Here is an 11,388-nt window from a genome sequence, read left to right as displayed (position 1 = left end):
CGAGATACCTGGATGCAGCTCAGTGACATCTACCTGTACCATCTAGGAGTGATCTAGAAAGCCACACCAGTTGCTCCTTAAGGAATCGGCACCTTCGTTCACCTGACAGGTAAAATGTGAGATAATCCAGCGCGTCTTAATTTATTTATGTACGAGGCGACGATGGAGACTCCTTCCTCCTGAGGTAAGTGCAACCTTATCAGCGTCTTTACCCGAAACTGGATATTTTAATGCAAGACAGAAATTACTCCAGTCCATCTAAGATCAAAGGTCATGAGGTTTGTTTATCAGGAATTAACTAGCTTTACCACGTTGCATCTTTAAAGCGCCAACTCGAAGTCAATACTCACAGATAAGAAGTCCCTTGTTGTGCATGCTAGCATCTTGTAGATCTTGGTTCTGCATCCATCCCTAAGTCGTTACACCTCCTCTTCCTACGCTGGTTACTTTAGACGTTCCGGAGTGTAACCTAAGCTAGACTTAGCCTCCTCTCATAACTTTTTCATCACTCCACACTAGTGCTGCTTGTATCTCCATTCCTTCATTTTTCTTACATGATTTCCTCCCCTTTGTCTCAACCGCCGTTTAAATCGAGTCGATTTAGCTAAAAATAAGTACACGTCACGTTCAGCCTGTAGCCGCGGTCGGTGCGTTTTGGCACCTCCAGTCCTGGAGCCCTCTGTCACTTGTTGGTGTCCATGTTGCGTGGGCTATAGCGTTACCGCCGGGTCCCCGAGGGCACATGATCTGCTCATTAAATTGAAATGAGATCACAGAGCGGAGCCTGTTCCCGACCCTCTCGTTTACAGCAAGACAGCTCAGCTAATTGCTAATTGAGAAATAAAGCATGTGCCGCCAATGCTGTACAGCTGCTTGATTAAAAATGTTGAGAACAATTATGTTGCCATAACATTAAAACCACCTCCTTGTTTCTACACTCACTGTCCATTTTATCAGCTCCACTTACACAGTCAATTACTGACTGTAGTCCATCTGTTTCTCTGCATACTTTTTTTTAGCCTGCTTTCACCCTGTTCCCTAATGGTCAGGACCACCACAGAGCAGGTATTATTTAGGTGGTGGATGATTCTCAGCCCTGCAGTGACACTGACATGGTGGTGGTGTGTTAGTGTGTGTTGTGCTGGTGTGAGTGGAGTTTTTAAACACCTCACTGTCACTGCTGGACTGAGAATAGTCCACCAACCAAAAATATCCAGCCAACAGCACCCCGTGGGCAGTGTCCTGTGACCACCGATGAAGATCTAGAAGACCAACTCAAACAGCAGCAATAGATGAGCGATCGTCTCTGACTTTACATCTACAAGGTGGACCAACTAGGTAGGAGTGTCTAATAGAGTGGACAGTGAGTGGACACTCATACCAGCACAACACACACTAACACACCACCACCATGTCAGTGTCAATGCAGCAGTGTTAATTTCGTTGACGAATGATTTTCGTCATAGTTTTCGTCAACGAACCTTTTTTTCATGACGAAAACGAGACGACGACTAAATAGAAACTACAAAAAAAGATAAAAACTATGACGAAATGAATCGACACTTTCGTGAACGAATAAAAACGAGACGAAAATGTTTGGCAGGGACGACATCCAATCAGAACTGATTTAGTTTTGTGGAAGGTAGGGACAAGTTAGGAAGAGATCCAATCAAAACTACTTTAGCGTATGAGGAGGGGCGGGACAAGCCGATTAGCCATCCAATCAGTACTAATCTTTTGCGGTACCTCGTTAAGAGCACACTCGCACAGATTTGATCTGAACCCGGGAAGACCAGACTAGCCTGTGAACTTTCTTTACTCATGGAACTAGGTTAACTCCACAATGTCAACAGGGAGAAAGAGGAGAGCCGATATATCTGAACACATTTCTCATTTGACGTCATGAAAAACAAGACGATGTGTGTAAACCATGTGGGGCGACGATCTCGGGTAAAAACACAACAAATCTGAAACATCTGGCACTGCTGGCAGTATAATGGCAACATAATGTCACAGCTGCTTTTACAGTACCCAGTTTTATAAAGAATGTAATATGCAATTTGTTATGAACAATGCATATATGTTTCAGGCAGAGCAGGCCTACTGGTCATTAATCTTTTATTATTGTTATGCTCAATAAGCAAGGTCAGTTAAATAAAGATGTTGTTTGAAATAAGTTAAATCTGTTTTTGTGTGTATTGCACATTCAAACATTAAAAATATTCCATAACTGGTTAAAAATGTGTCATTTTGTGTAAGTGTATATAATGACTTAAATCATTTAAGGGAAGTGATAAAAAAGCATTTACATTTTACACCCTTTATATTTATTTTAGGGCGGCACGGTGGCTAAGTGGGTAACACTGTCGCCTCACAGCAAGAAGGTCCTGGGTTCGAACGCCAGGTGGGGCGGTCCGGGTCCTTTCTGTATGGAGTTTGCATGTTCTCCCCGTGTCTGCGTGAGTTTCCTCCGGGTGCTCCGGTTTCCTCCCACAGTCCAAAGACGTGCAAGTGAAGTGAATTGAAGATACTAAATTTGTCCATGACTGTGTTCGATATAAACTTGTGTAATGAGTAACTACCGTTCCTGTCATGAATGTAACCAATGTGTAAAAACATGACGTTAAAATCCTAATAAACAAACAAATATGTATTTTAGTCGACTGAATCAACTGTAGATTTAGTCGACTATATTCTTATGATAATTAGTCGACTAAAACTAGACTAAAACTAAAACAATTCAGATGACTAAATTATGACTAAAACTAAATTACATTTTAGTCAAAAGACTATGACTAAAACTAAATCAAAATTTGCTGTCAAAATTAACACTGCAATGCAGTGCTGAGAATGATCCACCACCTAAATAATACCTGCTCTGTGATGGTCCTGTGGGGGTCCTGACCATTGAAGAACAGCATGAAAGGGGGTAACAAAGCATGTAGAGAAACATGGATGACAGTCAGTAATTGTAGAACTACAAAGTGCTTCTATATGGTAAGTGGAGCTGATAAAGTGGACAATTGTAGTTGACTAAGCAACAGTTTAGGAAAACTATAGACTGTAAACTTCAGCCTCCACAACCCAGTTGACGTAGCGGTGGTGGTTACGTTAACGAACAGTGTAGGTATGTAAATAAAGTGCTTCTTTATTTGTGGAGAGAACAGTAGAGGTACAGAAGTCTGGTTTGTCCAAGCTTTTGTTGAGCAAGTGTTCATTTTGCATGACAAAAACATCAGAAACGTCCAGCGGTTCACCACAACGCGCCCACACTCTCCACCGAGCGAGTAAGTAAACGCAGACAAAGTAAACCGAGTCGAAATCGACTTCGCCCCGGAGTAATCCCGGCGAGATTAGCGGAGCAGAACAAAGTGAGTCGGGCTCGAACTTTTAAGTGTCCCCATTGTCTTGGTGTTCCTCGGCCATGTGGGGTCTAGCTGGTGTTTTCTGCCCGCGGGGAGCTTCGGCTCAGGAGGACAGACAACATCTGTCGTTCTTTTGCCCCCCGCCCCCCTCGTTTCGTCCATCCATTTCATCCATTCAGAGACACGCTGGCACTCCCGAATGCTCCCCTTTTGTATCGCGCCATTGTGCGCCGAGGCATTGTGTGTGACGCCGCCTACTCCCCAGAGTCCCGCTGATGACCGTCGTAAGATCTGCCACTAAACTCTTCAACTCCGTTCTGTAAAAGCTGCGTCTCTATCCGAAGGTTGCTAAGTTAACGTCGGGGTAGCAGCACAAGTTAGAGCTAAACTTTTGTAAACAAAGAAGTCCTTAGAATTAAGATAAACAACTAAAACAGTCGAACCAAGTTTAACAGATTTCTCATCTGTTGATCCCCCGTACCCATCTCCAGAAAACTTGGCGCAGTCGATTGACACGGGATTGTCGTTATACAGTAATTGGTCCGTTTTGCTGCGTACCCAAAGCCCCCCCCCCCTCCCTTGTGTGTTCCATGTGTGGCCAAGCCAGAGGGAGGACCGTACTCGCTTTGAATGACTCGGTATGGGGCGAGCAGGAGGTTGCAGCAGATGGCAATGATTAGCTCTGTTCACATCCCTATCAAAAGAACAGAACCCCTCCCTCCCTCCCTCCTTTTCTCCCCGAGCACCACCACTACCACCACCACCACCACCGCCGCCATCCCGCATCCATTCAGCCATTCCTCTAAACACGGAGGGGGCCGCAGAACGAGTGTAAAGCGCTGGGGAAAGTTCAGATTCAGATTCAGACGAGGCATTTTTGTCGATCAAGCCGACGCGAAGTGGAGACGTTCGTCATCCTGTCGATATTTGATCCGAAGGAAAAAAATTCGATTTATTCTTAAAGTTCCAAGGCTAAGGTTGGTTGGTCAAGTTGATTCGGTGTTGTCTGAAAGACAACAATGAGGCTTTGAAGTTCATTTCATAGAGACTCCTTCTAAAGAAGGTACCAAGTACTAAGAATTCGGGTTCTTGTAAAAGGAAAGTAAGACCTCGATCAACCTCGCGTTCCAATATTTTATAATCTTTATTTGGAAAAATAATTTAGGCTAAATCCTTCAGACAAAAGAACAGAAAACAAAAAACACAGGGATGAAAACGTTAGCGTTAATAAGATTCTTTTTACAATCCTTTTAAATAATAATAATGATAATAATCTTGAGACATCCCAGGAACCCGAAGTGCCATTGCGAGTAACGAGTACGACTTAAGGAGAACTTAAATAACAATCTTAAGGAACAAAACTTTACAGAACGTTTTTAGACATACGGCTTACAACTTAAATAAAATAAATTAAATTAAATCATACAGCTTTGCAGGTAACAGAAACGAGCGTAAACAAATAAGGATATACATATTAACAAATGACAAGACAGGAACATAATAACAATAATTACTTTATAATTACCATATAAAAAAAACCATATAAACCATATTATAAAAGAAGTGGAGGCTCGGAAGACTTGGAAGACTTTTGCGCACTTATTATTATCACTTATTATCTTTTTTTTTTAGCATTTATACATATCGTCTCCACCGGTCATGCTAGTGAAAGACAGGCCAGTATGGCCGAACATCCACCGATCTGATGTAGTCTCTTGCACACTGACTCGTGGGGCTCGGAGATATTGGTGAATCAAAACAGCAAATGTTGCCAAAATATCGCTAAAACGTCGCCGCGCTGACGATACCTACTATTATTTCACATCCTTCACTTTTACGTTTGGTTGCGAAGGACAGCAAATGTTGCCAAAACGTCGCCGCAGCGCCGCGAAACACTGCACCACACTTCCTCGGATAACTAATTATTTTTTCTTCCTTCCTTTGTTCGTCAGTAGTTCTTTATTCTTTCATGTCGTGAACCTAAATGTTTTAAAAAAAACTGGACGCATACCGTCCAAACCTTCATAAAATGGCTTTACAGGTCAAATCCTACACATACATTCGAAAGAGGGCCGGCTGACGCCTGGCGACCCGTTCCCGCCTCCCTCCGCAGGTTCCATCCGGGACGTCTCGGCAGCTTCCTTTCAGAACGGAGAACCAGCTCACCCTGAATATCAGTTAAAAATCAGTCCTACTTTCTGAGCAGCAGTAAGTCACGGAGGTGGGACGCCCCCCACCTAAGGTTTAGAGCAGCAGCAGCATTTTTGTATCCACGGGAGTTCGGGACGCCTCCCGCGGCGACACGATGAGCATCGGCTTCCCAGAGGCCCGTCTCACACCTGACGGAAAAGGGACGCAAACAGAGCGAGGTTGGTTTAAACGTTTAAGTAACGAGAACCTTGTGAGAGATGCAGATTTTTTCGGGATCGAGTCTTACCTCGGTCGCGATCACACATTCGTCCTTCTCCTCCGAGACGACCATGACGGACTTGTACTTGGTGTCCATGCTGGCCGAGACGGACGCCGATGCACATGCGGACGCGCATGCTGACTCTGAATACAGCGAATCGGAATAGTTCGACTCTGGATACTTCGAATCAGAGTATTTGGACTCTGAGAATCTGGACTCCGAGTATCTGGACTCGGAATATTTTGATGCGTCACTGTGAAAAATAAAAGCACATTAATTAGCATCTTTGGTAGCATCTTTGTGAATTGAAAGGGTTCTGAATCGTTCGGTTTATTTTACCTCTTCAGACGTTTTCGACGTTTCTCCTCAAAGTCGCAGGAGTCCTGCAAGCTTTGGCACTTGATGTCTTCGCAGCTGTCGGCCAGGTCCTTCGCCCCCGCCGCTTCTTTCCCGGCGTGCTCCAGCCTCACCTCGTGCTTGACTTCGTATTTGGCTTCGTGCGCGAGGTTGTAATCGGCGGCTTGCTGCCTGGACTTGTATCCAGCCTTCTCGGCGGCGGCGGCAGCGCTCAGGTCGTGCTCGCTGTGGAAGTCGATCTTCTTGTTGATGTTCTTGACCGGCGCCAGCCCGGAGACCACGCTGACGCTGACGTCCTTGTCGCGCTGGCAGTTGTTGGTCAGGTTGTTGATGGTCTCGGTTTCGCCGTTGGCCGCCTCGTCTTCCCGGCTCTTGCGCCTCTGCTGGACTCTGGACCGGACGCAGGCGACCAGGACGGCACAGGCCACGACGAGAAGCAGGACCAGGAGGACGCCAGAGCCCACCGCCGTCCACGGGATGTCCCCGGACGCCTGGGACGCCCTCTCCGGGAGCAGGAACTGGCAGTTGCGTCCTCCGTAGCCAGGCACGCAGGCGCACACGTATCGGTTGTTGCGCTCGTGGCAGGTGGCGCCATTGTGGCACGGGTTGTGCTGGCAGCGGCTGATGGGCGAGCTGCAGTTGCGCCCGGTGTAACCAGGCGGGCAGGTGCAGGTGTATCCGTTGGCGCCCTCCTGGCAGGTACCACCGTTCTGGCAGGGGTAGAGGGAGCACTCGTCGCTGGTGTGGTCGCAGTTCATGCCCGTGAATCCCTCCGGACACTGGCATAAATAAGAGTTGACCAAATCCACACAGCGGGCACCTGTATAACAAGTAAAAGACAAGTTACAACCTGGGTCTAAGGGTCCAAGGGTAGGAAATTTGACTGAAAGGGATGGGAACTCGGTCGTACCGTTTGAACAAGGACCGGACGTGCAGTGGTCGATCTTCTTCTCGCAGTTAAAGCCGGCGTAGCCCGTAGGACACTGACAAAAGTAGCCGCCGTCCGGATTGTCGGCGCAGCGTCCGCCGTTGAAGCACGGACCGTCGGCGCAAGTCATGGCGCTCAGATCGCAGTTCTTGCCGTAGTACCCAGGGGGGCATGCGCAGCTGTAGGTGTTCTCCATGTCCTGGAAAGAAGAAACGGCATATTAGCGACAAATCTGAGACCACAGAATCCAGGATCAAGAGACCAAGAACCCCTGTTGAGCAAACCAAGGGTGACTGTGGCAAGGACCAACTTCCTTGAAATGTGAATAAATAAGGTCCAACAGGTGCTTTTTTAGAGATAACGTGGTAGCATTCTTCCCTCCTAGAGTCAGCCAATTGTTCTTTCTCCATCTAAGTCCATTTTTTAAGTGGCTACACCAATACCGTGGATCCTCTAGCAATCTAGCCTACAACCCAAAACCTCCTCGAAGGGTGAAATCCAGGGCTTAAAACTTACCGTGCAGCTCCCTCCGTTGCGGCACGGGTTCCCGGCGCATTCGTTGACCTCGATCTCGCAGCTGGTCCCGGTGAACCCCGGCCGACAGGAACAGGTGTAGCTCCCCTGCCCGGTGTTGCTACAAGTGGCTCCGTTCAGACAGGGCTTGTGATGTGTACAGTAGTTCAAATCTGCAGGGGAAAAGAAGACACACACACATGTGGAGGTTAGCGCCGCGAGTCGAGCTGCGACTTCTCCTCGAGATGTGACGTATGCGTTCGTTCTTACCCTGGTTGCAAAAGAGACCTCCCCATCCCTCCTGGCAGTTGCACTGCCACGGCTGCTGGCACGTCCCGTGGAGGCAGCCCGGGTAACGGATGCACTCATCGCAGTAGCGGCCTTTGAAGCCCACGCGGCACCTGTCGAGCGGCAGAACGAAGACAGAGTCAGCAACTTGGGACACTAGATTTAGAATTAAAATTTTTGTCGATTGCTGCTCCCTTCGGATTTGGTTTTACTTACTTGCATTCGCCAGGTTTCTCACAGAAGCCGTGCTCGTCGTCACATCCAGGAAGGCAGATTGCTAAAAAAAAAATACAAATCCAGATATTAGGGCCACATCTAGAAGATACCAAGAAATAAGAAGACACCAAGTTCTTTCTAATTTCCCTTGGATGCCATCCAGGCAGAGGTCTTGTTGTTCCCCCTTTTCTCCCCTTATTTTCTTATTTCTGGGGTGTAAAACTTTTCTTTCCCCAATTTGCCCCTCTTTCGGAGGTGAGTCCGGACAGCCAAGATAAGAGTGGACAGCTGGTGTGCGCGCAGCCAGCGCGCGACAGCTGCTCCATTGTCTGTGCGCTGCCGGCAGCTGCCCGCTTCGAACAATACCTCCCTTCCGCCGGCCAATCGGCGCCCGGCCCGCTCTGGGAGCGGCCAATCGGGCCGGGGGATGTAAATTTATGGCACGCGTGAGATTATTCCCCCCCAAAAAAAAGAAGACGAAGGAGAAGAAGAACTTTCCTTCCCACCCCCACCGACTTGAATAAATCAAGTGGTGTTGTGAAAGGGGGAAGAAAGGGGCCCTGCAAGTCGCCCATTAACCGTTGAGGTTCTTTTTTTCTTCGCGGGACTGATGGAATAACGATGCTGCTACTTTACGTAGGCCTACTTATTTTAAAAATGCCTCAAACATGCCACTTCTGCGGTCTTACATATCGAGTATGCCAATTAACAGAAATGAAACGAGAGCAACTGACAACCGACACTTCAAGGCAACACAACGGATTCGGTCGGTTACTCACGTTCCGTGCAGTACTGCCCCTTCCAGCCGGCGTCGCATATGATCTCGCCGCGCTCTCCGCAGGTGAAGTGTCCGAACGTGTCGTCCCTGGGCCGGCAGAAGACGGAGCAGCCCTCGCCGTAGTAGTGCTCGTCGCAGACGAACCGGTAGGAGAACTTGAGCTCGGTCCTTCCGGCGCTGTGCAGGTCCTGGGACCAGTCCTCTCCCACCGTCAGGTGCCTCTGCGTGGTCATGGTGCTGATGATGCGCTCTGGGTTTTCTGTTCGGTTCGAGAGAATAAATATACAAATATTATATTCATCCATCTGTTCTTATTACGCGATAAGGACGTCTAATCGGAGCAAACCTACCTGTCGTCAGGTCTTCTTTGGAGTCCGCGTGAACTGCTTCGATGATCAGTGAGAACGTTCCCTATAAAAAAATAGAAATACAAACAGATGACAATAATGTTCGTTAGATAAGCATCATCAGGAAGGACCCGAACGCTTGAGACTCATCGCTCGAGACTCACCGGCCACGTGAACCCGAAGTTCATCCTGATGGGGTTGGTGAAGGAGCCGTCGGGTAACGAGTCCGGGATCTGGAAGGAGTTGGACCCCACCACCGGAGTCGCCGCGCCTCCGTAGGTGCACGGCGGCTCGGGGTTGGCGTTGGGCTGGTAGTGCTTGAGGCAGACCCGGAAGAAGGTCTTGCACTCGCACTGCTGGTAGAGGGACGTGGCCCCCGGCTTGCAGCAGTTCCTGTTGCCCTGGATGCCCTTCTTGTTCAGGAACTCCTGCAGCTTCAGCTCGAACACCCCCGAGCAAAAACCCTAAACCAATAATAAACAAATAAATAAACAAACTATTTTGATTGATATTGTTATGCATGTTGGATTTACTTTACTGGTCTAAGAATAACGCGATTATATTACTATGGTAAAACATCAAAAGGTTGTCAGACGTTACCTGGCTGAATAAGACGTAAAGCACAGAGACCAACAGAAGGAAGCGTCCCATGGTGAATAAATAATAAATAAATAAATCTATAAAGTCTTGGGGCAATCTCACAAAAAGATCGCGACTTTTTTTGGAATTCAAAGCCTGATTCTCATCATCCAGATAGATCCGAACCCCAGAAGAATCCGAACTCCGTTCTTTGTTCCGAAAGTCTTGGGTCACTTGTTGCTCCGTGCTAAGACTTAAAAAAATAATCCAACTTCCAACTTCGGGAACCGGTTCAGTCGCGCGTATAGTCCCGTTAAATCGCGTCCCAAATATTAAGACGGTAAAAATAAAACGAGGGCTTTTTGTGTCACTTGTGTCCGACGCGCCTCCCGAGCGTCCGTCCGTCCGTCCCCCTCGTTGTTTTGGCTTCTTCTGGGGCAACGCCGCCTCGCCGCTGGTTTTATATGGGGGTGCCACATGCCGGGGTACTAATATGCTAATGAACCACCACCCCCAATCTGTCCCACGCTTTCTGATGCCCCCCTCCTTAAAACCAGCTTCAACCAGCCCCCTTTCAGTCTCCAAACTAAAGGGGGAAAAATTATGATCCACAGTGGACCAGATTTTGGTTAGGGATGCACCTTGCTCATTTTAGCACAATTTAGGCTCATGGGATTAATATTTACCTTTTAAACTTTTTTAAATTAATTATTAATTTAATTAAATTAATTAATTAATTATTTATTTATTTAAAATGCATTTTTGTGTGAACACTTTTTATTTATTTATTTTTATTTTAATAATAATTATTATTATTGTACTGTATTATCTTCTTGTCATTTAAAGCTATAATTTATATTTTATATTATTTATTATATAATTAATTATTCACTTTTTCTTTAATTTAATTCATTTAATTAATTAAGTTATGTGAACACTTTTAATTTTTTATTTTTATTTTAATAATAATAATTATTATTATATTGTATTATCTTTTTGTCATGTCATGTTTTAAAGCGATTATTTATACATTATATTATATATGATATAATTAATGATTCACTTTTTCTCATCCTAATTTTGAGCCACTTTTTCCACACTGCTGCATAATTTATAATAAACGGGGACCAGATTTTGGTTAGAGATGCACCTTGCAAATTTAGGCTCATGGGCTTAATATTTTCCTTCAAAAAGTTTAGAAGCTTTTAATTAAATTGCTGTTAAACTTTTTTTATTATTATTAATTATTTATTTTATTTATTTAATTGAAATGCATTTTTGTGTGAACACTTTATGTTGTTATTTTTATTTTAATAATAATAATTCTATTATTGTACTGTATTATATTTTTGTCATGTCATGTTTTAAAGCTATTATTTATATATTATATTATATATTATACAATTAATTATTCATTTTTCTCATCCTAATTTTTAACCACTTTTTTATTTAATTTATTTAATTATTAATTCATTTGTGTGAACACTTATTTTTTTCTTGTTATTTTAATGATTATTATTATTATTGTACTGTATTATCTTTTTGTCATTTAAAGCTATCATTTATATATTATATTATATATTATATAATTAATTATTCACTTTTTC

The 11,388-nt window shown here is 45.1% G+C and overlaps 1 protein-coding gene across 1 annotated transcript; it reads right to left on the bottom strand.

Annotated features, from left to right (window-relative positions):
• Positions 1–5,661: 5,661 nt before the first annotated feature.
• dla (deltaA) lies at positions 5,662–9,909 on the bottom strand. The gene is made up of 11 exons (XM_063009689.1): positions 9,803–9,909; positions 9,367–9,666; positions 9,206–9,266; positions 8,857–9,114; positions 8,078–8,138; positions 7,844–7,974; positions 7,577–7,746; positions 7,043–7,259; positions 6,115–6,952; positions 5,803–6,028; positions 5,662–5,704 (listed from the first exon to the last, which is right to left on the bottom strand). The coding sequence occupies exons 1-11, from the start codon at positions 9,851–9,853 to the stop codon at positions 5,699–5,701; spliced, it is 2,319 nt and encodes a 772-aa protein (XP_062865759.1). The 5' UTR covers positions 9,854–9,909; the 3' UTR covers positions 5,662–5,698.
• Between the last annotated feature and the right edge of the window lie 1,479 nt (positions 9,910–11,388).

The sequence above is a fragment of the Trichomycterus rosablanca genome, chromosome 15 (genome assembly GCF_030014385.1).
Source record: "Trichomycterus rosablanca isolate fTriRos1 chromosome 15, fTriRos1.hap1, whole genome shotgun sequence".
Taxonomy (NCBI): domain Eukaryota; kingdom Metazoa; phylum Chordata; class Actinopteri; order Siluriformes; family Trichomycteridae; genus Trichomycterus; species Trichomycterus rosablanca.
Note: the sequence above shows the minus strand (reverse complement) of the source record. Positions and strands in the feature narration are given on the sequence as shown.